This window comes from Zophobas morio, unplaced genomic scaffold (assembly GCF_036711695.1).
Source record: "Zophobas morio isolate AGI-343-1 ecotype UQ-CSIRO unplaced genomic scaffold, CSIRO_AGI_Zmor_V1 ptg000018l, whole genome shotgun sequence".
Lineage (NCBI taxonomy): Eukaryota > Metazoa > Arthropoda > Insecta > Coleoptera > Tenebrionidae > Zophobas > Zophobas morio.
The window spans coordinates 4,251,826-4,279,764 of record NW_026972123.1 but is presented as its reverse complement, the minus strand read 5'-3'; the positions used below and the strand labels follow the sequence as shown (position 1 = coordinate 4,279,764).

At 28.5% G+C, this 27,939-nt stretch overlaps 1 protein-coding gene and 1 long non-coding RNA gene across 3 annotated transcripts in view; one reads left to right on the top strand and one right to left on the bottom strand.

Annotated features, from left to right (window-relative positions):
- Positions 1-20,507, bottom strand: part of LOC135130764 (leucine-rich repeat and calponin homology domain-containing protein) — a 64,270-nt gene extending 43,763 nt beyond the window's left edge. For both annotated transcript variants that reach the window (XM_064058185.1, XM_064058184.1), the window contains exon 1: positions 20,202-20,507. In XM_064058185.1, coding sequence (XP_063914255.1) covers positions 20,202-20,376 — 175 coding nt within the window. In that variant the 5' untranslated portion in view covers positions 20,377-20,507. The remainder of the gene's footprint in view (positions 1-20,201) is intronic.
- On the top strand, positions 7,126-7,829 carry LOC135131037 (uncharacterized). Its single transcript, XR_010280864.1, has 2 exons — positions 7,126-7,748; positions 7,795-7,829. It is a non-coding gene; the product is annotated as an uncharacterized LOC135131037 (long non-coding RNA).
- Positions 20,508-27,939: the final 7,432 nt, after the last annotated feature.

The following is a 27,939-nucleotide window of genomic DNA, read 5'->3' as shown; positions in this document are numbered from 1 at the left end:
CTGAAATATCGAAAAAATGAGGAACGAAAAAGTGAAAAATTGCGAAATTGAAAAATCGAATAATTGAAGAATGGCAAAATTGAAAAACCGAAAGGTAGAAAAGTCGAAAATTTTTAAAATCGAAGAACTTGAAAAATCAAATATCTAAAAAATGAAAACATGAAAAATTGAAAAATCGAGAAAACGAAAAATTGAAGAATCGAGAATTTGAAGAATCGAAAAATTGGAGAATCGAAAAATTGAAGAAATGAAAATTTGAAAAATTCCAAAACTGAAGTATCGCAAAAAAATGAGTAATGAAAAACCGAAAAAATGCGAAATTGAAAGATCGAAAAATTGAAGAATCGAAAGTTGAAAAAACGAGAAATCGAGACATCGTGAAATTTCAAAAATGGAAAAATCGAAAAACATAAAATTTTAAAAAATCGAAACATCGAAGAGTAAAACTCGAAAAATCGAAAAATGGAGAACTCGAAAAATCGAAAAATTAGAGAAACGAAATATTGAGAAAATCCAAAACTGAAAAATCGAATTAAAAAATGGAAGAAAAATTGAAGAATCCAAAAATTGAAAAATCTCAAAACTGAAATATCGAAAAATTCAGTATCAAAAAAAGATCAAGACATGGGAAAATCAAAAAATCTAAAAATCTAAAAGTCGAGAAATCGATAAGATGAAAGATCGATTAATCGAGAAATCTAAAAATCGAAAATTTAGAAACACCACAAATTGAAAAATTAAAAAATTAAAAAATCAAAAAATTGAAAAATCGTAAAACTGAAATATTGGAAAACTGAGAAATCGAAAAATAAAAAATCGAGATATAGAAAATTTTTAAAAAATCTAGAAATTGATGAAGCTAAAGTTGAAAAATCCCAAATCTGAAACATGGAAAAAGTGATAAACCGAAAAATTGAAAATTCGAAAAATCGAAAATTTAGGAAATTGAAAAATAAAAAACCTGAAAAAAAAATCTGATTTTAAAAAAGTTTATAATCCTAGAGCAAGATTTTTTAGAAACAAATAGATTTGGAAGTACTTTTTTAATACTAAAAATTACCGTGTGCCATTGGACGATTCTGAAAAAATGGTAAGAGTTTTCAAAATATGGCCAAAAAATTGAATAATCGAAAAATCTAAAATTTAAAAAAACCGGAACACCGAAGAGTAAAACTCGAAAAATCGAAAAATGGAGAATTCGAAAAATCGAAAAATTAGAGAATCGAAATATTGAGAAAATCCAAAACTGAAAAATCGAAATATTTGGGAAAATCAAATGAAAAATCTAAAAATGAAGAAATCGAAAAATCGGAAAGTAAAACTCGAGAATTCAAAAAATTAGAGAATCGAAATATTGTGAAATCTCAAAACTGAAATATCGGAATATTTATAAACCCAAAAATCGAAAACTCGAAAAATTGAAAAATTAAAAAATGGAAGAAAAATTGAAGAATCGAAAAATTGAAAAATCTCAAAACTGAAATATCGAAAAATTCAGTATCAAAGAAAGATCAAGACATGGGAAAATCAAAAAATCTGAAAATCTAAAAGTCGAGAAATCGATAAGATGAAAGATCGATTAATCGAGAGATCTAAAAATCGAAAATTTAGAAACCTCACAAATTGAAAAATTCAAAAATTAAAAAATCAAAAAATTGAAAAATCGTAAAACTGAAATATTGGAAAATTGAGAAATCGAAAAATAAAAAATCGAGATATAGAAAATTTTTAAAAAATCTAGAAATTGATGAAGCTAAAGTTGAAAAATCCCAAATCTGAAACATGGAAAAAGTGATAAACCGAAAAATTGAAAATTCGAAAAATCGAAAATTTAGGAAATTGAAAAATAAAAAACCTGAAAAAAAAATTCTGATTCTAAAAAAGTTTATAATCCTAGAGCAAGATTTTTTAGAAACAAATAGATTTGGAAGTACTTTTTTAATACTAAAAATTACCGTGTGCCATTGGACGATTCTGAAAAAATGGTAAGAGTTTTCAAAGTATGGCCAAAAAATTGAAAAATCGAAAAATCTAAAATTTAAAAAAACCGGAACATCGAAGAGTAAAACTCGAAAAATCGAAAAATGGAGAACTCGAAAAATTGAAAAATCAAAAAATGGAAGAAAAATTGAAGAATCGAAAAATTGAAAAATCTCAAAACTGAAATATCGAAAAATTCAGTATCAAAGAAAGATCAAGACATGGGAAAATCAAAAAATCTAAAAATCTAAAAGTCGAGAAATCGATAAGATGAAAGATCGATTAATCGAGAAATCTAAAAATCGAAAATTTAGAAACACCACAAATTGAAAAATTAAAAAATTAAAAAATCAAAAAATTGAAAAATCGTAAAACTGAAATATTGGAAAACTGAGAAATCGAGATATGGAAAATTTTTAAAAAATCTAGAAATTGATGAAGCTAAAGTTGAAAAATCCCAAATCTGAAACATGGAAAAAGTGATAAACCGAAAAATTGAAAATTCGAAAAATCGAAAATTTAGGAAATTGAAAAATAAAAAACCTGAAAAAAAAATCTGATTTTAAAAAAGTTTATAATCCTAGAGCAAGATTTTTTAGAAACAAATAGATTTGGAAGTACTTTTTTAATACTAAAAATTACCATGTGCCATTGGACGATTCTGAAAAAATGGTAAGAGTTTTCAAAGTATGGCCAAAAAATTGAAAAATCGAAAAATCTAAAATTTAAAAAAACCAGAACATCGAGTAGTAAAACTCGAAAAATCGAAAAATGGAGAACTCGAAAAATCGAAAAATTCGAGAATCGAAATATTGAGAAAATCCAAAACTGAAAAATCGAAATATTTGGGAAAATCAAATGAAAAATCTAAAAAGAAGAAATCGAAAAATCGAAAAGTAAAACTCGAGAATTCGAAAAATTAGAGAATCGAAATATTGAGAAATCTCAAAACTGAAATATCGGAATATTTATAAATCCAAAAATCGAAAACTCGAAAAATTGAAAAATTAAAAAATGGAAGAAAAATTGAAGAATCGAAAAATTGAAAAATCTCAAAACTGAAATATCGAAAAATTCAGCATCAAAGAAAGATCAAGACATGGGAAAATCAAAAAATCTAAAAATCTAAAAGTCGAGAAATCGATAAGATGAAAGATCGATTAATCGAGAAATCTAAAAATCGAAAATTTAGAAGCACCACAAATTGAAAAATTAAAAAATTGAAAAATCAAAAAATTGAAAAATCGTAAAACTGAAATATTGGAAAACTGAGAAACCGAAAAATAAAAAATCGAGATATAGAAAATTTTTAAAAAATCTAGAAATTGAAGCTAAAAGTTGAAAAATCCCAAATCTGAAATATCGAAAAAGTGATAAATCGAAAAATTGAAAATTCGAAAAATCGAAAAGTTTGAATAATCGGGAAACCGAAAATTTAGGAAATTGAAAAATAAAAAACCTGAAAAAAATTCTGGGACATGCTGATTCGAAAAAAGTTTATAATCCTAGAGCAAGATTTTTTAGAAACAATTAGATTTGGAAGTACTTTTTTAATACTAAAAATGACCATGTGCCAATGGACGATTCTGAAAAAATGGTAAGAGTTTTCAAAGTATGGCCAAAAAATTGAGAAATCGAAAAATCTGAAATTTAAAAAAACCGGAACATCGAAGAGTAAAACTCGAAAAATCGAAAAATTAGAGAATCGAAATATTGAGAAAATCCAAAACTGAAAAATCGAAATATTTGTGAAAATCAAATGAAAAATCTAAAAATGAAGAAATCGAAAAATCGAAAAGTAAAACTCGAAAATTCGAAAAATTAGAGAATCGAAATATTGAGAAATCTCAAAACTGAAATATCGGAATATGTATTTATAAATCCAAAAATCGAAAACTCGAAAAATAGAAAAATTGAAAAATCAAAAGATGGAAGAAAAATTGAAGAATCGAAAAATTGAAAAATCGCAAAACTGAAATATCGAAAAATTCAGAGTGGGCGGGACTAGTACTTGCTAAGATAAGGCTTATTTTGGCAAAGAGATATCCTCTGAAAAAATAGGGGCGGGCGGGCGGGGTTAGTCCTTGCTTGGAGAACACTGATTTTGGCAAATAATATATGCTCTGAGAAAATATGGGGCGGGTGGGCGGGGCTATTACATGTAAGAAAATATCAAAAACGTGGAAAATCAAAAAAATTGACAAAAATTATTGTATTATTTAAAACTGGGAGACACCGGACGGACCAACTCAGTCAAGTGTTAAGTAGCCAACTCTCATTTAAAGTGTACAAAACGAACATCAAACGTTTACACTTTGTTGCGGGTTCAAGTGGTAACCACTTCTGCTATTATTACAACCTATGAGTAACAAGTGGAATATAAAAATAGCCGGCCAATTCCACACAATTAGTTACAACATCAAACTACTGCATTTCCTCTAATTACACCTTTACTTAAACATACAGCATCGAGCTTCCCACCGTTTCCACCTCCCATTCACCGTAAAACCTACATTTACAACATTTAAATAAACGCCACAACCGATTTAATATTCATACTCCACTGTCTACTCCACAACCGCCCGTTCCAATAATTCCGGAAGCTCTCACATTCTTCTCGCGATCATTACCTCAACATATTCCACGAACATAACATGTATCATACAGCGCAACATTTCTCCGATTAGACGACAGAACACGCGTTCCAAAATCAATCCATCAGCGACCATATGGGTTGTTTTACGCTCGTTAAAACGTGGGTGTTCGCCTTGGAGCAAGTGTCACATGACTGCACGCACGGCAAAAAACTTCAATTCGCATCAAAAACTGTCCCCTTCAAAAAATCGGTGACGTCATCCCAAGGCACTCTTGACTTTAACGCCCCCTTGGCAATATCGTAACGTGTTTATGTTGATTGCGAATTCGGATTGCCTCTCTCGGCTACTTTTTCTCGTCGTGTTTACCTATGCGCTCTTCGCGCTCCAGAAATAGGCCGGGTTCAAGCAACTCCATCTGGAACCGGGAGCAACCAGCGTGAATGGAACTATTCGCTCTCGTTAATCGTTAAAAACGTTAAAAATTTAAGGGAGCGTAACGGTCTTGGGCTATCGATCGGGTTGAAGTCCCCTTCGGTTGGGGATGATTGTTGTAGGATTGTGGCAGGTTTACAGGGGCTTCCGCGGAGGTGGGTCGTCGAGAGGGATTTGCCCGATAAAGGGGATTGAAAGGTAAATTCGGCCGGGTGGATTAAGGGAGGGCTTTGTGTTGGAATATTATTCACACATTGTGAGCACTTCATTAATTCAAAAAATTGGTCGGAGGTTATTTTTGTTGTATCTAGTGTTTCAAATGAGTTTTATTTTAGCAAAAATTTTGTGATGACGTCATCAAAATTTTTGCAAGGACACCTATATCTATCAATTTCGGTAGTTTCATTGTACTAATAATAATAATAACAGTACGTCATCAATTTTTTGGGAAGGATAAACCGACACATTTTGATCAATAAATTTGCCAATTCAAGTTAAATTTCAACATATTGTTATACAATTTTGATGTTTCCAAAAATCTGGAGCTCTAGGGGTGAAAACTCACGGATTCATACACCAAAAATTTGACAACAATCGGTCCGGTAGTTTCGCAGCTTCTTATACATCTTCTAATTAAAAAAAAAATCTAAAACCGAAAGATCGAGAAATCAAAACAACAAAACATTGAAAAAATTTTAATTTAAAAATTCGAAATTTTTAAAAATAGAAAAATCGAGAAATCGAATCAAAAAATTGAAAAAGTTTAAAAACAATAAAAGAAATGAAAAAGTAAAAAATCTGAAAAATGAAATAGTAAAAAATTGAAAAATCGAAAATATGATAGATCGAAAAATTTTAAAGTCAAAAAATCGAGAACTCAAAAATTTACAAACAGCAAAAAATTGAAAAACTGAAAAATCATTGCAAAACTGAAATATCGGAAAATTGAGAAATCGAGAAATTGAATAATCTAAAAATTGAAGAAACGACAAATGGAAAAATTCCAAAACTAAAATATCGCAAAAAAATTGAGTAATGAAAAATCGAAAAAAATGTGAAATTGGGAGCTCGAAAAATTGAAGAATAAAAAAAGAAAAATTCCAAAGTTGAAAAATCAGAAAATGGAAGAAAAATTGAAGAATCGAAAAACTCAAAAATCTCAAAACTAAAATATATAATCGAAAAATTGAAAAATCCAGAAATCGAAAAGTGAAAAATCGAAAAACTGAAATATTGCAAAATTGATAAATCGTAAAATAAAAAAATGAGAAATCGAAAAACTGAAGAATCGAGAATTTGAAGAATCGAAAAATTGAAACGAAAAATTGAAACGAAAAATTGGAAAATCCCAAAACTGAAATATCCCAAAAAAAGTAACAAAAAATTTTAAAAATGCGAAATTGATCGATCGAAAAATGGAAGAATAAAAAAAAGAAAAATTCCAAAACTGAAATATCGAAAAATTGAGAAATCGAAAGTTGAGAAATCGAAAGTTGAGAAAACGAGAAATTTCTGAGACATCGTGAAATTTCAAAAATCGAAAAATAGAAAAATCTCAAAACTCAAATGTCGAAAAATTGGGATTTCGAAAAATCAAAAACCGGGGGGTGAGAAATCGAAACATCGTAAAATCGAAATACATATTAAAAAAAAAATGACAAATCGAAAAACAAGAAATCGAAACATCAAAAAATTGAAAAATCTAAAAATGAAGAAACCGAAAATCGAAAAGTAAAACTCGAGAATTCGAAAAATTAGATAATCGAAATATTGAGAAATCTCAAAACTGAAATATCGGAATATTTATAAATCCAAAAATCGCAAACTCGAAAAATAGGAAAATTGAAAAATCAAAAAATGGAAGAAAAATTGAAGAATCGAAAAATTGAAAAATCTCAAAACTGAAATATCGAAAAATTCAGTATCAAAGAAAGATCAAGACATGGGAAAATCAAAAAATCTAAAAATCCAAAAGTCGAGAAATCGAGAAATCGATAAGGTGAAAAATCGATTAATCGAAAAATCGAAAATTTAGAAACCCTACTAATTGGAAAATTAAAATATTTAAAAATCAAAAAATTGAAAAATCGAGAAATCGAAAAGTTATTAGCCAAGATGGATGCCAATAGTAGTAGTCAGTCCGGTACGTCTGCACAAATCTGCAGAAAATGTAAATCAAAAGTTGTCAGTGCATTAAAATGTATATCGTGTGATAATGTGTACCACCTTAGTTGTGCCAAGGGTGTATCTTATGTAAAAATTTTGGACAGTAAGTCTTTAGTTTGCTGTGATAAAGTGAAAATGCCTCCTGTTGTGTGCGAAGATTCTGAGTTTTTTGAAGCAATGGAACAAATGAGTGGACCTGAGAAAAAGGTTGATATTGCTGTTTTCAATTATATTATTAAACAAAAAGACGAAATTATAAAGGAGCTAAGGGATCGTGTAAAAACGCAAAGTGAGATGATAGACATTTTGATAAAAAGTTCGAACAACTTGGGAGGCTCCACTGATTGTAGTTTATCATCAATGGACGCTTTTTCGAGTAAGATTATGAATAAAAACGTGAGTGGTGTGGAAGCAAGAAAAGTGGTAAACAAAAGTGAACCTGAAATACGGAACACTATTATTTATCCTAATACGAATTCATGTAATGAAGTTGATCTAAATAATTCTTCAGACAATGGTAAAAATCCTTCTGAGAAGGAGGTAACAGGTGATACTTTAAAACGTCGGCCGAAAGTAAGTAAGTTAATTATTGGCTCAGCAGATATAGCTTCTAGTTCAGGTTCGTCAGATTTGTCATCGAGTGATCATGATTTCGTAGCTGTCACCAGAAAAAAAAGCAGTCATATACATATTACAAGAGTAAACCCTAATGTTGATGTGAACAAGATTACTGATTATATCAAATTTAAGTTAAAATCCCATGAAGAAGTGCTGAAAAATAAACGTCTTCCTGACTTTAAGCTTATTAAATTGGACTCTAAATTTCCTGAGTTATATAGTTCTTTCAAACTTACTATCGATTTTGTATATCAAAATGATATTCTGGCTGCATCTTTTTGGCCCAAGGGTGTAGCGGTAAGGAAGTTTTTTCAATCGAAATCCATACATTTACAGCATAACACATAATTACAGAGCGTCAGAATTTTGTTCTACTCTTTTTTATAATGAGCTATCCTTACTGTTATATATTTTTTTTTTTTTCTTGATGTTTAGATATATTTTGCAGGCATACGTTGTATTTAATTATTTATTTGTAAGATAGACTACTATTTACTTTTGTTTTGTATTCTGTAATTGGAGATTAATCTCTGTTGAGTACAATAAATTATTATTATTATAAAAGTTGAAAAATCGGAAAATCGAAAATTTAGAAAATTGAAAAATCAAAAACCTGAAAATTTTAGAACGAAAAACTGAAATATCGAAAAATGGAACAATAAAATCGAAAAATTTTAAAGTCAAAAAATCGAGAACTTGAAAATTCATAAACGCCAAAAATTCAAAAATTGAAAAATCGGAAAACCGAAAATTTAGGAAATTGAAAAATCAAAAACCTGAAAATTTTAAAATGAAAAATTGAAAAATCTCAAAACTGAAATATCGAAAAATTCAGTATCTAAGAAAGATCAAGACATGGGAAAATCAAAAAATCTAAAAATCCAAAAGTCTAGAAATCGAGAAATCGATAAGATGAAAAACCGATTAATCGAAAAATCGAAAATGGGACAATAAAATCGAAAAATTTTGAAGTCAAAAAATCAAGAAATCGAAAACTTATAAACGCTAAAAATTGAAAAACTGAAAAATCACAAAACTGAAATATCGAGAAATTGAGAAATGGAAAAATAAAAAATCGAGATTAGAAAATTTTTTAAAAATCTAGGAATTGATGAAGCGAAAAGTTGAAAAATCGCAAAACTGAAATATTTGAAAGTGATAAATCGAAAATTGAAAAATCGAGAAATCGGAAAATCGAAAACTTAGAAAATTGAAAAATCAAAAACCTGAAAATTTTAAAACGAAAAACTGAAATATCGAAAAATGGAATAAAATCGAAAAATTTTAAAGTCAAAAAATCGAGAACTCACCAAAAAATTGAAAAATCATTGCAAAACTAAAATTTCGGAAAATTGAGAATTCGAGAAATTGAATAATCTAAAAATTGAAAAAACGACAAATCGAAAAAAATGTGAAATTGGGAGATCGAAAAATTGAAGAATAAGAAAAAGAAAAATTCCAAAGTTGAAAAATCAAAAAATGCAAGAAAAATTGAAGAATCGAAAAATTAAAAAATCTCAAAACCAAAATATCGAAGTGATAATCGAAAAATAAAAAATCGAGCTATAAATTTTTTTCTAATCTAAAAATCTAGAAGCGAAAAGTTGAAAAATCCCAAAACTGAAATATCAAAACGTGATAAATCGAAGAACTGAAAAATCGAGAAATCGAAAAACTAAAATTTAAAAAACCGAAAAATTTTAAAAATATCTAAATATTGAAAAACCAAGAAATCGAATCAAAAAATTGAAAAATCGTAAAATCTAAGATTTAAAAAAATTCATCGAGAAATCGAAAAGTCGAAAAATCGTCAAGTAGAAAAACGAAAGAACCGAAATTTTAAAAAACTGAAAACAAAAACCTGAAAAATCGAAAAATTGATGAAAAACTGCAAAACCGAGACCTCGATTTGAATTAAAAAAAAACTGAAACTGAAACACTGAAAAATTGAAAAATCGAAATTTTTAAAAGTCCAAAAACTGAAAATAAAAATAAAAAATAAAAAAACAAAAAATGAAAATAGAAAAATCGCAAAACTGAAATATCTGAAAGTTGAGAAATCGAAAAATAAAAAATCAAAAAATTGAAGAATCGAAACATAGAAGAATCGAAAAACTGAAAAATCCCAAAACTGAAATATCGAAAAATTGACCAACGAAAAAGTGAAAAATTGCGAAATTGAAAAATCGAATAATTGAAGAACGGCAAAATTGAAACTTCGATTTGAATTCACATTGAATTGAAAAACTTAACCTAAAATTGAAAAATCGAGAAATTGAAGAATTGAAAGTTTAGAAACGCCAAAAATTAAAAGACTGAATAAATCAAAAATCGTAAAACTGAAATATGTATCTGAGAGTTGAGAAATTTAAAAATAAAAAATCGAGAAATCAAAAAATGAAGGATCGAGAAATTGAAGAACCGAAAAATTAAAGAAACGAAAAATTGAAAAATCCCAAAACTGATATATCGCAAAAAAGTGGGTAATGAAAAATTTTAAAAAATGCGAAATTGAAAAATTCGGAAATTTAAGAATTAAAAAAAAGAAAACTTCCAAAACTGAAATTTCAAAAATGGAAAATTGGGATTTCGAAAAATCTAAAATGGAGGAATGAAAAATCGAAACATCGTGAAACCGAAACATCAAAAAATTGAAAAATCTAAAATTTAAAAATTCGAAAAATCGAAAAGTAAAACTAGAGAAATCGAAAAATGGAGAACTCGAAAAATCGAAAAATTAGAGAATCGAAATATTGAGAAATCCCAAAACTGAAATATCGAAATATTTATAAATCCAAAAATCGAAAACTCGAAAAATAGAAAAATTGAAAAATCAAAAAACTGAAAAATCGCAAAACCGAAATATTGGAAAATTAAGAAATCGAAAAATAAAAAATCGAAAAGCTGAAAAATCGGAAAACCGAAAATTTAAAAAATTGAAAAATCAAAAACCTAAAAATTTTAAAATGAAAACCTGAAATATCCAGAAATGGAACAATAAAATCGAGAAATTTAAATATCAAAAAATCGAAAAATCGTAAATTTACTCCAAAAATTGAAAAATGGGAAAATTGAAAAATCGGAAAACCGAAAATTTAGGAAACTGAAAAATTAAAAACCTACAAATTTAAAAATGAAAAACTGAAATATCGAGAAATGGAACAATAAAATCGAAAAATTTTTAACGCCAAAAATTTAAAAATGGAATAATCGAAAAAATTGAAAAATCTAAAAGACGTGAAATCGATAAGTTGAAAAATCGATTAATCGACAAATTAAAAATTCAAAAATTGGAAAATTGAAAAATCGTGAAAATGAAATATTGGAAAATTGATAAATCGATTTTATTTAAAACCTAAAGATTTACAAAGGGAAAAGGTGAAAAATCCCAGAACTGAAATATCGAAAAATTGAAAAATCGAAATGTCGAAAATTCGGAAAACAGAAAATTTTAAAGATTGAAAAATCGAAAGATTGAAAAACGAAAAAAATCTAGAAGTTTAAAAATCGAGAAATGAGATAATAAAATCGAAAAATTAAAATGTCAAAAATTCAGAAATCGAAAATTTAGAAATGTCAAAAATTGAAAAATGTAAAAATCGCAAAACTGAAATATCGGAAAATTGAGAAATTGTTAAGTCAAAAAATCGGTTAATAAAGAAACCGAAAATTTAGAAACGCGAAAATTGAAAAATCTAAAAACCGAAAATTTAAAAATCAAAAACCTGAGAAATAGGACTAAAAAAACTCTAAAAATCTAAAACTCAAAATATCAAGAAATGGGAAATTCAGAAACGCCAAAATTTGAAATATCGAAAAATAGAAAAATTGAAGAATGGAAAATCTGAAAAATCCTAAAACAGAAATATTGGAAAATTGGAAAATCGAAAAATAAAAACAAATCAAAAAGTCGCAAATTTGAAAAATCGAGAAATTGAAGCGAAAAATTGAAAAATCCCGCAATCGAAAATTTAAAAAGTCTAAAAATTAAAAAAAATCAAAAACCTGAAAAATCACAAACGGAAAAATGTTTCTAACGATTTATCATTTTACCATGCCTCCAATAACCTTAAAACGTTTGCAAGATTTCATAGCAGTCGAGTTGGCAATTTCAAGGTTAAACTTCAAAATGCCATACCATTTTACATTTTTTCTCAAAAATCTGAATGTCAAGTGTAAAAAGTTTTTACGGACGGGCGGATGAAGAGACAGACAGACAACAGACAGACAGGAACTGTAGACCTAATTTTCCGTACTTTAAGGGTCATGAAACGTCCAGAAAACATGGAAATAGTTAGTTTACGCTCATGAAGTAAAAAATCAAAAGTTCGTCGAGCTCCACTTCGAATTTCTGAATGGTGATCCGAATACAATGGCAACAATTGACACGCGGAAACGGAAGTCCCACTTTTTCACATTCTAGGAGATATGAACCGTCGAAAAAACATACTTCTGACGATAAACACAACCAAACTCTATCAAAGGCCACAAAAATGCGCCAACAACCCACCAGCTGCTGTTTACTTTTCGTAATAATTACCAAGCGATAACGCGCTCGACAAATATTAAACCCTTGTGTACTCTGTGGATTCCTCCCGAAAATCTCGCCCGGAAATCGGATTCTCGATCAATCTCCGGCCAAAAGTGCCGCCGCGATTCCCCGTCGGTTTGCGCCAAATCTGACCTTTGACATCGATTTCACGTCACTACAATAACGCATCCATCTCCAAGGTCGCCTTAGTTCCGATCATCACGAAAATATTACGCTTTCCGACCTCGTTCCAATATTTATCGAATTTTATAGTGCACTAACTCTATTTACAAAATACAAAACGAATGTGGGAAAAAGCGAACGTCACGCTTCCAAGCCTTGGAACTGAAAAAACAATGGACATGGACGGAAGATTAGATGGGCACTTCCTTTCAGTTGGTTTTTTCTTCATGGGTAGCTGGCATGCAAGTCATGTCTTGGGATGTCGTTGTAAATCTTGGTTGTGTGTCCGAAGGGCAATAAATTGTAGTGGGACTTGGAGCTACAACGTTATTTTTTGAATATCAGTGCTTTCAAATTGTTGAAAAACGATTTTTTGTCAAAACGACAAACGGTATGAAATTATTTTAATGACGGATCGTAAAACGGATTATCACATACATGTAACGCAAGTTTATGGTGTAAACTTCCATAAACTGAGTGAGGGAAACTTAGGACTTTTCCTACTGAGAGCATAGACTAGTGGCACCAAAAACTAATTAACTTGATCATAAATGACTCAAATTTAAAACCACACAGACGGACACACGGATACATTAACAGACTTTAAATAAATATTTAAGCCATTTCGATATAAATAAGCAAGTCTCGATTTTTTTAGTTTTATTGGAAACCAAAAATATAAAAAAAAATAAAGCAGAATTCACCTAAGTATTACATTTAATAATTCAAAAACGCAGCTATAAAAACTTGACTATGCACCTGTTATTAGTATTACGTTTATGAAAGTAAAATGCACTTGCATGAGTCATAAAATGTGTATTTAATCATTTAGTTGTAAATATTTATGGGCATAACATACTGCATATTTTCTATATTTCTGATAAAAATTCATACTATAATTGCGGACTCCGGTAAGAAATAGAGCGAACAAAATTTGGATCTTGTGTGTTCTTTAAGAAACTTAATTACTGTACAAAACAACACATTTTTAAAAATACAGGAAATAAGAATCGAAGCGGAAAAGAAATGTTTTATTTCTGGAGGACATTTTTTTCTCAAGGCTGTAACTTGGGATCTTGGCAAGATGACAATGGGAACAGTGTTTAAAAAAAATCAGGTCATTTATTGCAGATTGTTTAATAAATCGTTATTACTTTTACTATATGATGTGCACAACATGGCAACATGAATCGCTGTCACTGTCATGGTCACCTAAATTTATAATTAGTTAGTTCCTGGACATCATTTTCACGAGATTCTTCCTCTATTTGGTTTATTATTTTCTCAGATTTTTTTTTATTTTCCTACGTTCTTCATCTTACAATGTGCTTTCACTTTTGTCATTTCTTACCCTTCTTGGAACAATTCCATGATTAACTGTCTTCCCCGAACAGCTCTATGTGGAATTTTGTTAACGTTGTGGTTTCTTTAATGAGTTATCTCACTGTTCTTTTTTTAATAAATAAGTACATTATGTTATAAAAAAACTTCTTGATTTTTTTTAAAAAGTTCAGGTAATAATATAATTTCCGAAACTACCGGACCGATTGTTGTCAAATTTTGTATATGTTGATAAAACGCCAAACAAAATTTGTTTGCTCATCCCCACCAACAATGGAATTACGTCATTTCCAAGTTTTACACTAGTAAATGTTATTCAAATTGTTCAAAATAATGTACTTCTCCACTTGTGGTTTATGAATTCGTTTTGAGTTTTTACCTTAGGCATCCAGATTTAAAAAAAAATATATCAAAATTTTATAACATGTAACATAAAATTGTTGATGATGTCATCTTACAATTTTGTCGAATAAATGTTATTTAAATGTTAAAAATTTAACATAGACCTTATGATTACGGGTTGAATTTTTATCTAAATATCCAGATTTTTGGATAAAAAACAAATTTTTTCCGATTTTCGATTTCTCGATGTATCAACTTTACTTCAATTTTGGGATTTTTCAGTTTTTATTCTTCAATTTCTCGATTGTTCAAATTTTCGACTTCTCGACTTTTCAGATTTTCCATTTATCAATTTTTCGATGTTCCACCTTTGTTGATCTTTCAATTTTTTCTACTTTTCAATTTTGTGATTTTTATGTTTTAGATTTTTCAATTTTTCGTGTCGATTTCTTGTTTTTTCAGTTTTTTTATACCTTAATTTTCAACTTTTAATGTTTCAGATTTTTCCATTTCTCGATTTTTCAGTTCTTCGATACATATTGAAAAATCACAAAACATAAAATAAAATGAAAACTGGATAAATTTCAAATCAAAAATTATAGAAACGAAAAATTGAAAAATTTAAAATTGAAAAAACGAAAACTTAACAAATTGAAAAATTGAAAAATCGTACTTAGTTCTGAAAAACTGAAAAATCGAAAAGTCGAGAAATCAAAAAATCTGAAATCTTAAAAATTGAAAAATTGGAAGATCTAAAACTTAAAAATCGAACTCAAAAATTTTTAAAATCGGAAAATTGAAAAATCCAAAAATCGAGAAATCGAAACATCAAAAAACTGAAAATCTAAAATTTAAAAATTCGAAAAATTGAAGAACGAAAAACTGAAAAATCGAGAAATCGAAGACTAAATTTTATTTCGATTTGATAATGTTTTGCTTATTCAGTTTTTCCAACTCTCAATCTATGATTTTTCGACTTTCTTAAGAAACCTTAATTTTTAATGTCTGGTTCTTCCAATTTTTCGTTCCTTCAATTTTTCAAATTATTGATTTCCAATTTTCATATTTTGCAAAGTTTTCCTTTTCTACTTTTCCGTTTCTCATTTTTGATTTTTCAGTTTTACAATTTTGCAATTTTTCCATTTGTTTCATTCGTAAAATTGAAAAATACAAAAAATAAAAATCGAAAAACTAAAAAGAAAAATTGAAAAATCGAAAATGTGAAAAAAAAATTAAATTTCAATAACTGGAAGTCGCGATAATTCGAAGTTTGACTGTATTTCGAATTTTTAAATTTTAGATTTTTCACTTTTTTAATGTTTGGCTTTCTCAATCTTTCGTTTTTTGTATTCCTAGGTTTTTCAATTTATCGATTTTTAAATTGTTCACTTCGATTTCTGGATTTTCAGTTTTCCGATTTCTTACTTTTTCGATGTTTCACTTGTGAATTTTCAAATTTTTTCGACTTTTCGATTTATCGATTTTTTCCACTTTTTCGATTTTTATGTTTTAGGTTTATTTATAAATTTTACATTTTTCATTTTTTTGATGTAATGTAATGTTTATAAACGGTTATATCTTTACACTTGACAACTCCAAAAATCAAAAAATTGAAAATTCAGGAAATCCTTAAGTAAAAAAGTCTAAAAACTGAGCACTGGAAAAGTTGAAAAATCGAAAATTAAAAAATCGAAAAATAGAAAAATCGGAAACCAAAAAGACTGAAAATTGGAATGTCGAAAAAGAGAAAATCAAAAAAATCGAAAATCGAGAAAATGAAAATTGAAAAACCGAACACAGAAAAATTTAAAAAACCGAAAAATTGGAATGTTAAAAATTCGAAAAGTAAAAAATCTACAATTCAAATAATAATTGAAAATGGAAAAACCGAAAAAAAATCGAAAAATTGAAATTCGAAAAATTGAGAAAATTGAATCTTCTGCAAAGTCAAAAAAACGAAAAGTAAAATCATTGAAAATTCGAATATTGAAAATGTAAAAATCGAGAAATCGAAAATCGAAAAATCGAAAATTCTGATAAGCAAAATATTGAAACAGCTTCCGAAATCCGAAAAAGAAGAAGATTGAACTTTCAAAGATCGAAAGATATTTTGCTTTCTTGATCTTTCGATTTTTCAGTTTTTAAATTTTTTGATTTTCCAATTTTTCAATTTCTCGGTTTCTTGAAATTTCGATTTTTTTATTGCTCAATTTTTCGATTTCTTGCTATTTCAATTTTTCGAATTTGTACATTTTAGATTTTTCAGTTTTTTGATGCTTCGCTTTCTCGATCTTTCGATTTTTCTACTTCTCAATTTTAGATTTTTCAATTTTTCGATTTTTAAAATTTCTAACCTTCGATTTTTCAATTTTTCGCTTGAATTTCTCGATTTTTCAACTTTTCGATTTCTCGACTTTTTACTTTTTCCACTCCTTCGATTTTTATGTTTTATATTTTTCAATTTTTCTAGTTTGTGATGTTTCTATTTGTTGGTTTTTAAATTTTTCGTTTTTTAAATTTTTTGACGTTTAAAAAATGTTCAATTTTTCAATTTTCCAACTTCTCGAGTAATCGAGTTTTTCATTTTCCCATTTCTCGACTTCTCGACTTCAATGTTTGGAGTTTTTAATTCTCCATTTTTTCGATTTTTCAGGTTTTTGATTTTTCAATTTTTCAATTTTTTAGTTTTTCTACTTTTGAATTTTCGATTTTTTTGTTTTACATCGTATTTTTGATGTCTCGATTTCTTGGTTTTTCAATTTTTAATATTGTAGAATATTCGATTTCTCGATTTTTTCACTTTCCGTTTTTCGACATTTCAATTTTTCGAATTTTTAAATTCAATTTTTTGATGCTCGCTTTCTTGATTTTTTGATTTTTCTACTTCTCGGTTTTGGATGTTTCGGTTTTTCAATTTTTCGATTTTTTAAATTTTCAATGTTTCGATTTTTCAGTTTTTAAATATTTTGATTTTCCAATTTTTCGATTTTTCAATCTCCCCATTTATGGAGATTTCGATTTTTTGACGTTTAAAAATTTTCAATTTTTCGATTTTCCAAGTTCTGGATTTCTCGACTTTCGTGTTTCGATTTTTCAATTCTTCAATTTTTGAGGTTTTTGATTTTTCAGTTTTTCGATTTTTACTTTTTCTACTTTTGAATTTTTTGATTTTTGTTTTAGATTTTACAATTTTTCTAGTTTTTGATTTTTCGATTTCTCGGTTTTTCAATTTTTCGATATTTTAATTTTTTAACTTTTATTAATGTTTTAGAATATTCGATTTCTCGACTTTCTGATTTGCCAATTTTTAGACATTTCAATTTTTCCAATTTTTAAATTTTAGATTTTTCAATTTAAATAATTAAATAAAAAAATTGAAAATCCTTAAGTAAAAAAGTCTAAAAACTGAGCAATTGAAAAGTTGAAAAATAGAAAATTAAAAAATCTAAAAATAGAAAAATCGGAAATCAAAAAGACTGAAAATTAGAATATCGAAAAAGAGAAAATCAAAAAAGTCGAAAATCGAGAAAATGAAAATAGAAAAACCGAACACAGAAAAATCAAAAAATCTAAAAATTGGAATGTTAAAAATTCGAAAAGTAAAATGACTGAAAATTCGAACATTGAAAACGGAAAAATCGAGAAAACGAAAATCAAAAAATCTACAATTCGAATAATCATTGAAAATGGAAAAACCGAAAACAAAAAATCGAAAAATTGAAATTCGAAAAATTGAGAAAATTGAATCTTCTGCAAAGACAAAAAAACGAAAAGTAAAGTAATTGAAAATCTGAATATTGAAAACGTAATAATCGAGAAATCGAAAATCGGAAAATCTAAAATTCTGATAACCAAATTTTTTTAAAAAGCTTCCGAAATCCGAAAAAGAAGATTGAACTTTCAAATATCGAAAGATTTTGATTTCTTGATCTTTCAATTTTTCTAGTTTTTGATGTTTCTATTTGTCGGTTTTTAAATTTTTCGATTTTTAAATTTTTTGACGTTTAAAAATGTTCAATTTTTCGATTTTCCAATTTCTCGATTAACCAAGTTTTTCATTTTCCCATTTCTCGATTTCTCGTTCAATGTTTGGAGTTTTTAATTCTTCGTTTTTTCGATTTTTCAGGTTTTTGATTTTTCAATTTTTCGATATTTTAGTTTTTCTACTTTTGAATTTTCCAATTTTTCGATTTTTCAATCTCCCCATTTATGGAAATTTCGATTTTTTGATTGTTCAATTTTTCGATTCATCGATTTTTCTATGGTTCTAAAATGTGTTTAAGTTTAGCTTCACTCGGAATTCAAAAATATATTTCTTTTATATCATTTTACTACTTTTCGAAAATTTTCATACATTTTCACATTATTGTTAAAATGCAACTAAAAGTTTTCAATTGTAGTTAATTGTTTTTATTTGTTCAAAATTTCGTTAAATTTTAATTAAATAACATTGTTACAATTTTCCAACTAATTTTGTAGTCTCGAAATTTAGTTTATTTCTAATTTTTTTAAATTCAAATTTGTTTTTACTTTATTTTTATTGGAATAGGGTGCATCGGACGACTGACTACTGTCATATTTGCTCGACGTTTCATGACCCCTAGAGTACGAAAAAACTGGTCTCCCGTTTCAGTCTGTCTATCGTCTGTAACAATTGTGGAATTCGTGGACCAATTTTTTGTACATATTTACATTTAGAAACCCGAAGTCGTTCATGGGTCAGTTGCGCGCCACGGTCAGAAAAATTTGCAATAATTTTCAGGACTAATACAACAAACAGTTGTTGCTTGAAATAGTAGTTTACGTGGGTGTTAGCCACATTAATAAGTACATACTCCGAGAAATATTTTTTTTTCACAATTACATACGTACATATAATCACCAAGTAAGTATATATATAGAGCTTGAAAATATTTTATAATCACCTTATTCGGAACTACTGGACTGATTGTTGTAAATTTGTTTAAGCCGAAATTTTCATTCTTCGTTCGAAAAGAATAAGCAGGGTCAAAATTCAAGACCATTTTTGCTTTGTCATGAAGGTGAATCATCGTCGAAACGTGCTAACCCAACAAGTACTCGTTAAGTCAATTTCAACTAATTCTATTCTATGGAGAATTTTATTAAAAATATTTTAAAAAGTCCGCCATTTTTGTTTTTATATTTGTCATTTTTGGACATTAGTGTGGTTTAATCACCGACACGCTAAATCCTTTCCAAGGGTAACTAGATTACAAACTTTAATGTTCGCCCGATATAGATGGCGTCAAACTTGGTAATTAGTTGGTAATCTTCCTCGTCTACACGAATTTAATGGTCCTCTGACTAACAAATGATTGAATAATCAAGACAACTCAAATGACATTTAATTGACATTTATTTTAATGTTTTAATTTAAGTGATATAGTTTACAGATAGCTTGATCCGGGATAATGGGACTTTATATTTATATCGGATGATGAAAAATAATTGTAAACGAGTCATGCTTCTAACTGTAGACGTATGTCCTTACTTAAGTGTATTTCGTGGACATTTAAAAATTTTTTGACAGATTCCAATTATAAACAAAAATACCCGACACCTGTCATTCAGCATCCACAACTTCCCCCACCCCTTGTCACCCTTAAACGTCACCTGTCACCTGTCATTCATCTCGTCCGACACGCCTGTCACCCGGCCGCTCTGTCACCGTCTCCACGGCAACCGTCCGTTGTCTTGACGACGAACAACTCTCCATTGTTTAAACAACAAAACGAGCATAATTTCGCAACAATCGACCTCCCAACGTGTTATTAATTATCAATTACGGCCCTCGGGTTGTAAAAGCGCTCTTTATCTCCACATCCGTCGCTTTATTGCGGGCTCAAGACTCCGCTGGGGCTTTTTACGGTTATTGCGGCAACTTTTATAAAACAAACAACGGCCCGATTCACGTCCACGTTCTTATCACAACACGATAACGATGACGACAGCCGGGAGCCGTGAATAAGAACCTCAATTACGGCACTCACCTGCTATTACTGTATCACGCAAGTTGTACTTTTCGCTGGTTTTCGGGAAATCTTTGAGTTTTCGGTTGCTCAGTTTCAGTTCACCACTTTGGTTCGCATCGTCGAGGATTTTCTCGAGCGAGCGAGTTAACTGGTTCTGGATGTGTCCGTTTATGTTTTGAACTAGCATTGCCATGATGCATGGCAAAAGCGGCGCCACAGAAACACTTTTCCGAAGTTTTCCCGAACTTTTCACTGAGTTTCCTCTCACGACATCATGAGAGCAAGGGCGAGGTGTTTGTGTCGTTTGCGTGAGGGAGAGGGCGCTGCGGCGCAACTGTCAGGATCAATGAAGTGAAAAGGAGCGGATGGCCTGGACGGTGGAAGGAGACGGTTGGATGGAGGGGCGTGGGGAGAGATCGAGCTGTCTGGTTAGCCGCGAAATTTAAACTTTAAGATATAATTGATGATAATTACTGGTGTACTAAATCAAACGAACAATGTATGAACTCAATTAAGCACAAACGTTACGGTCTGCTATTCTTGTCTGAAAACTAAAGGAAACTTTACACTTTTAAGTGCTTATAAATCACAGTTTGCATGATACGATGTAGTTATTAATTAGAAAATCATGTTCAGAGATTATTTATTGAGCCAAAATTTAAGTGTTTCTAGGAATCTTCGTTGAACTAAAAAAGAAGTACAGTTATATGTATAACTAACTTTAAAAGTATGGTTTTTACGAAAATTTTGCATCTCGTTTCTGTAGTCTTCTGTCTCAAAATATCCCGATCTTGAATTGTCTAAATAAATAACAGATTTTTTTTATTTACTTAAATTGTTTCTATTTTTGTTGTGTTTTTAAATCTTTTTGTGTTTTTTTAGCACTTTTTTGTAATTTAATTGTCGCTTTGTGAAGTCGCTTTTTCTTTTTTTTTTATTATCCTTTTGTTACAATGTTTTGCAGTGTTTTTCTTAGCACTTTTTTTATTTTTTCTACTTTTCAATTTTGTGATTTTTGTTTTAGATTTTTCAATTTTTCGTTTTCTTGGTGTGTCGATTTCTTGTTCTTTCAGGTTTTTAATACTTTAATTTTTTAAGTTTTAATGTTTCAGATTTTTCCATTTCTCGATTTTTCAGTTCTTCGATACGTATTGAAAAATCACAAAACATAAATTAAAATGAAAACTGGATAAATTTCAAATCAAAAGTTATAGAAACGAAAAATTGAACAATTTAAAATTGAAAAAAAACTTAACAAATGGTACAGTTGAAAAACCAAAAAATTGGAAACAGAAAAATTGCTAAACGGAAAATTGAAAAATAGAAAAATCGAAGTTCTGAACAACTGAAAAATCGAAAAGTCGAGAAATCAAAAAGTCTGAAATCTTATAAATTGAAAAATTCTAAGATCTAAAATTTAAGAATCGAAAAATTGAAAAATCAAAGTCAGAAAATTGAAAAATTGAAAAATCGAGAAATCGAGAAATCGAAAAGTCGGAAAATTCAGAAGATTAAAAAATCAAATCATTGAAGAATCGGAAAATTAAAAAAACTAGTACCAAATCGAAACATTCAAAAATCGTAAAAACTGAAAAACGCAAAATTTAAAAATCCAAATATTGAAAAATCGAGAGAGTGAAAAATTGAGAGATCGAAAAGTCGAAAAAATGAAAAATCTAAAATTTAAAAATCGAAAAATCAAAAATTTGGAAAATTGAAAAATCCAAAAATCTAGAAACGCGAAATTGAAAATTCCAGAAATCCAAAAACAAGAAATCGAAAAATTGAGTAATCGAAACATCAAAAACTGAAAATCTAAAATTTAAAAATTCGAAAAATTGAAGAACGAAAAACTGAAAAATCGAGAAATCGAAGACTAAATTTTATTTCGGTTTTATAACTTTTTGCTTATTCAATTTTTCAAACTCTCAAGTTTTCCTTTTGTACTTTTCCGTTTCTCATTTTTGATTTTTCAGTTTTACACTTTTTCAATTTTCCCCTTTGTTTCATTCGTAAAATTGAAAAATACAAAAAATAAAAAGAAAAATTGAAAATGTGAAAAAGAAATTAAATTTCAATAACTGGAAGTCGAGATATTTCGAAGTTTTTTTCCAACAACTGCCAGTTCGACTTATTCAAGTTTGACTGTATTTCGAATTTTTAAATTTTAGATTTTTCACTTTTTTAATGTTTGGCTTTCTCAATCTTTCGTTTTTTGTATTTCTCGCCTCTTTTATTTCTTTTCCTTTTGTTTATTTGTCGTCGTTTTTTCGACGCATTTTTTTTTGGCTCTGTATTTTAACTTTTTACCAGCTAATGTTTTTGCTCCTTTTTTCGTTTCTTCTTATAGCCTATTTTTTTGTGTTCTTATTTATGTCGCCTTTTCTCTCGTTTTTTTTTGTCGCCTGTTTTATCACCCTTGTTGCCGTGGGTTTTTGGGCCTCTTTTTGGCATTTTTGGTGCAGCTTTAGATAGTTCGTCTTTTTCCGCTTTTATTTGTAGTCTTTTTTCGCTTTCATTGTCTTACTGGCCACTTCTTATGGCCTTTTTATGTTGTCTTGTTACTTGTTTCTTGTCGGCTTCTTTTGGTGCTTTTGTTTGTCGCTCCTTGCCCTCTTCTTTGAAATTTCATCGCCTTTTTGTATTTTTTTATACGTATTTTTCGGGGCGTTCTTTGTGACCTTTTTCGCTGACTTGATTTATACAGTTGTTGTTTTTTTTCATTTCTTTTTGTCACTTTTTATTAATATTATTTTTATCTTTTCCTGTCTCGTATTTATGCCCTTTTTGACATTTTTTTTATTGCGGTTTTAATTCTATTTTTGCCTTTTTTGTGGCTCTTTCTTGTTGCCTTCTTTGTTGTTTTTCCTGTAATTTTTTTCATTTTTCTTATTCTTACCAAAAAAATAACTACTTTTTTTATCATCATTGTTATATGATTTTTTGATTGTTTTTTTTTGCTGAAATTTTTTTACAGCTTCTTTATCGTTTTTTTTTTTTTGTATATTCTACATTTGTTTTTTTTTGTTGTTTTTTTGTCACTTTTTAGGCGTTGTATTTTGTTTAATGTTTTCGCTCTTATTTCGCACTTTCTTTGGCATATTTTTCACCTTTTCGTTTCTCGTCTTTTCCAAGTTTTTTTATCCATTGATAATTTTCTGAACACTTGTTTTAATTTATTTTGGACTTCTTTGTAGCCTTTTTCGCTTCCACTGCCTTTTGTCTCCTTTTTTATCGCCGCTTTTATACCCTCTTTGTATTTTTTGTTGTGTTTTTAAGTCCTTTTGTGTTTTTTTTTTGTTTGGCACTTTTTTTGTAATTTTATTGTCACTTTTTGAAATCGCTTTTTCTCTTTTTTTATTATCCTTTTGTTACAATGTTTTTTGTGGTTTTTATCACTTTTTTGATAGTTTTTTTACCTTTTTTCTTCCTCCTTTAACATTTCTGTCGAACTTTTTAGTCCGTTGTTTTAGCTTTTTTCTGATTCTACTTGTAGCTCTTTTTCGCTTTCATTACTATTTTGTCCTCTCTTTATCGCTATTTTATATCGTCTTTTTGTTCTTTTTGTCCCCTTTTACAGAATTTTATTTGTAGCCCTTTTTATTACCTTTTTGTATTCTTTTACGACAATGTTTTTTGTGGCTTCTATGTAATCTTTTTTTATCGACTGTTTTTATGGAGTGTTTTGTAGTTTTTTTCGTTTCTTGTCTTTTTTTAATGAGATTATTTTCGCCTTTTCTTTGTCTCGTTTTTTGCTTTTTTTTGTCGTCATTTTTTATTTCCTTTTTTGTCCCCCTTTTGTATTATCTTTTTTGTAGTTTTTCCTGTGCGTTTTTTCATCATCTTTATTAATTGTTTTTGTTACGGAAATTTTCGACGCTTTGGTTTTTCGTCGTTTTTTATTGCTTCCTTTTTCGCATTGTTTTCTTCGCTATTTTGGTTGATTTTTTATCGTTTTTATTGGTGGCTTTGTGTCCCTTTTTTTGTTTTTTTAAGCACTTTTTTGTTCGCTTTTTTGGATTATTTTACCATATTCTGTCCCTTTTTCCGTATTTCAACGTGTTTTGACGCATTTGTTATCACACTTTTTTGTAGTGTTTTTTTCAATGTTTTTGCGTTTATTTTGGTTAAAGTTTCGCTTTTTTATCTTTTTTGCCGGCTTTTTTATTTGTGTCGGCCTTTTTTTTTCTGTGATTTCTCTTTTTTTGCTTTCTTTTTTAATCGTCTTTCATAGCCTTTTTTATCTCCTTTTTTCAGGGGGATGACCTTTTTTAATCGCCTCTTTTCGGCTTTTTCGGTTTTTGTTTTTCTTTTGTTTATCGTTCTACCTTTTTTTAATAGTCTTCTTTGTCGACTTTTTTTGGACTTTTTTGTCACTTTTTCCGGCTTTTTTTTTGTAGGTACTTTTCTTTTTTTTTGTAGTTTTTTTTTGACACCTTGTTTCTTCTTTTCTTTGTAATCTTCTATTTTGGTTACTTTTTCATCGTCTTTTTTTGGTTAAATTATCTTTTCCCCTTTTTTGTCGCCTTCTTTTCACCATATTTTTTATTTCTTTTTTATAGCTTTTTTTATGTAGGGATTTTTTGGGCACTTTTTTGTTATTGTCCTTTTTTTGGTCGCTTTCTCTATCGCATTTTGTAGATTTTTTTTGGTGACTTTTTAATTTTTATTTTTTTGTGTTTTTAGTCGCCTTCTTTTTGTTTGTAGCTTTTTATCTAATTTTTGTCACCTCTCTTCTGTCCCATTTTTTTTGTCACTTTATGCGTTTTGTGTGTAAGTTTTATCATTTTTTTGTTCTCTTTACCCTTTGTTTACTTTTTTGGCGTTTTGTCGCGTTTTTTGTCCTCTTTTTTACCGGTTCCCTCCTTTTTTTTGTTTTTCATGTTTTGCCTTTTTTTTCACTTTTTTAATCCCCTATTTTCGGCTTGTTTTCTTTTTGGTTATCATTCCACCTTTTATATTGCCTTTTTTGTTGCTTTGCTGTAGCTTTTTTCTATTTTTCCTGTTTTTAGTAAAAAGTTAACTCGTTTTTTCATCAACTTTTTTGTTTTTGTTATGGAAATTTTCAACTCTTTGTTTTTCGTCTGTGAATTTTTGTTGTTTTTTTGTGCCTTTTCTTCCTTTTTCGCATTCTTTTCTTCGCTATGTTGATTTTTTTATAGTTTTTATTGATGGCTTTGTGTCCCTTTTTTGTCAGTTTTTTTGCATTTTTTTGTCCATTGTTTTATCTTTCTTTGCTCTTTCTCGTCGCTTTTTTATGTTTTTTCTCGTTTATGGCATTTTTTAAACACTTGGATTTTTGGATTTTTCTTATATCCCTTTTCTCTCCTTCATTGGCCTTTTGTCTCCTTTGTGTAATGCCTCTTTTTTGTTTTATTAAGCATTTTTTGCTGTTCTTGTCACTTTTTTGTTCGTTTTTTTTTTTGGATTATTTTAAAATTTTCTGGCATTTTTTTCGTATTTTAACGTTTTTTAACGCCTTTTAAGTCGCACCTCTCTTTTTTCTTGTCAAATTTTTATGTCGGTCCTTTTTTGTGTGTGGTTTATATATTTTTTTGCTTTCTTTTTTAAACATCTTTCGTAGCCTTTTTTTCACCAGGATGACCTTCTTTCGGTTTTTGTTTTTTTTTGTTTATCGTTCCATCCTTTTTTAATAGACTTCTTTCTCGACTTTTTTGGACATTTTTGACACTTTTTTCTGGCTTCTTTTTGTCTTTTTTGGAAGAGATTTTTTTTGGGCACCTTGTTTCTTTCTTTTTTTTTGTAATCTTCTATTTTGGTTACCTTTTTTTTGGTTCAATGATTGTATCCTTTCCCCTTTTTTTGTCGTCTTCTTTTCACCATTTTTTATTTCTTTTTTATAGCCTTTTTTAAATCGGGATTTATTTTGGGCCGTTTTTTTTCTCCATTTTTTGTTATTATCCTTTGTTTTGGTCGCTCTTTCTATCGCATTTTGTAACCTAAAAACTTTTCTTATTATGAATTGTTTTTATAGTTTTGAGGATTATCTTCGGTGTAAAAATTTTAATAGTTTATTGATTTAATTTAATGTGTTTGACTTGTGTAAAACTCTATTTGTAGTTTTGAACACCAATAAAGTATTGATTGATTGAACCTTTTTTCGGTGACTTTTTTGTTTTTCTTTTTCTTTGTGTGTTTTTTTGCTCCTTATGCCTTTTGTGTGTAATTTTTATTGTTTTTTTACATTTTTATATTAGTTTGTTTACTTTTTTGGCTTTTTGTCGCCTTTTTTGTCCTCTTTTTTACCAGTTCTTTCCTTTTTTTTTGTTTCGTTTTTTTGCTTTTGCGTAGTTTTTTTTTCTTTCATTTCATTTTTTTTTCGTTTTTCTTATATCTTTTTTTGGTCACTTTTTTCACTTAATTTAGGACATTTTTCTAAGTTTATAATTTTGATTCGTGACTTGGGTAAAACATATTTTATGTACTAGATGTATACCAATAAAGTTTCAATTCAATTTCAATTCAATTCAATTTTTTTTTGTCCCCATTTTTTGTGTGCCTTTATCACCCTTTTAGCGTTTTTTTGGCGGCCTTTTATTCGGCGAGTTTTTTTTCCCTTTTTGTGTATTCTTTTTTGGTTTTGTTTAATTATGCATTTTTTGTGGACTTTCTGCGCTTTTTATCCCACTTTTTGCCCTTTTTGTCACTTTTTTAATCGCCTCTTTTCGTTTTTTTTTTGGTTATCATTCCACCTTTTATATTGCCTTTTTTGTTGTTTTTCCTGTAGCTTTTTTCTATTTTCTCTATTTTCAGTAAAAAGTTAACTCGTTTTTTTTATCAACTTTATTGTTTTTGTTATGGAAATTTGACGCTTTGTTTTTCATTGTTTTCTTGTCATTTTTTGTGGCTTTTGTCCCTTTTTCGCATTATTTTCTTCACTATTTTGGTTGATTTTTTTATCGTTTTTATTGATGGCCTTTGTCTCTTTTTTGTCATTTTTTGTCACTTTTTTGTCCGTTGTTTTATCTTTTTTGCATTTTTTCGTCGCCTTTTTAAGTTTTTTCCCGTTTTTGGCATTTTTTTAAATATTTGTTTTATATTTTTTCGATTTTTCTTATAGCTCTTTTTTCCATTTCATTGCCCTTTTGTCTCCTTTTCTAATGCTTCCTTTTTTGTTCGCTTTTTTTGGATTATTTTACCATTTTTTGTCTGTTTTTTTTTTGTTGTTTTTTTTTAATCAAATCATTGTCACTGTTTATTTTTTGTCCTTTTTCGCCCCTTTTTTATTGATTTTATTGTTGATTTTTTCGCTTTTCTTGTCCTTAATATTCTATTGTTTTTTTTTTTAGAAATTTTTGTCAACTGTTTTGTCGGCTTGTTTTGTTCTGTAGTTTTTTCGTTTTTTGTTAGTTTTTTGTTTTTTTTTTCTGTTTTTGTCACTTTTTGGTGGATTTTTTGTCGCTTCTATTATTATCTTTTTTTGTCCCTTTTTTTGTTGCCATTTTTTAATTATTTTTCTTTCAGCTTTTTTTCGTTTTTGTTATCATTACAAAAAACTTGATAACATTATCGCAAAATTTTGTTATAAAAAACTCATTTGAAACACATACAAGAAAAAAACGCAAAATCAAATTTTATATAATTTACCTAAGAAACTTGATTTGTTTGATCGTACTTCAGAAGCAAGGGAAGTTCCGTCTAAATAAATTTGTAATCAATTTTATTTTCAAAAATTAATTTTTTTTCCAATTTAAACATCAAAAGATTCACTTTAGTAAACTTCAAATTCTCATTT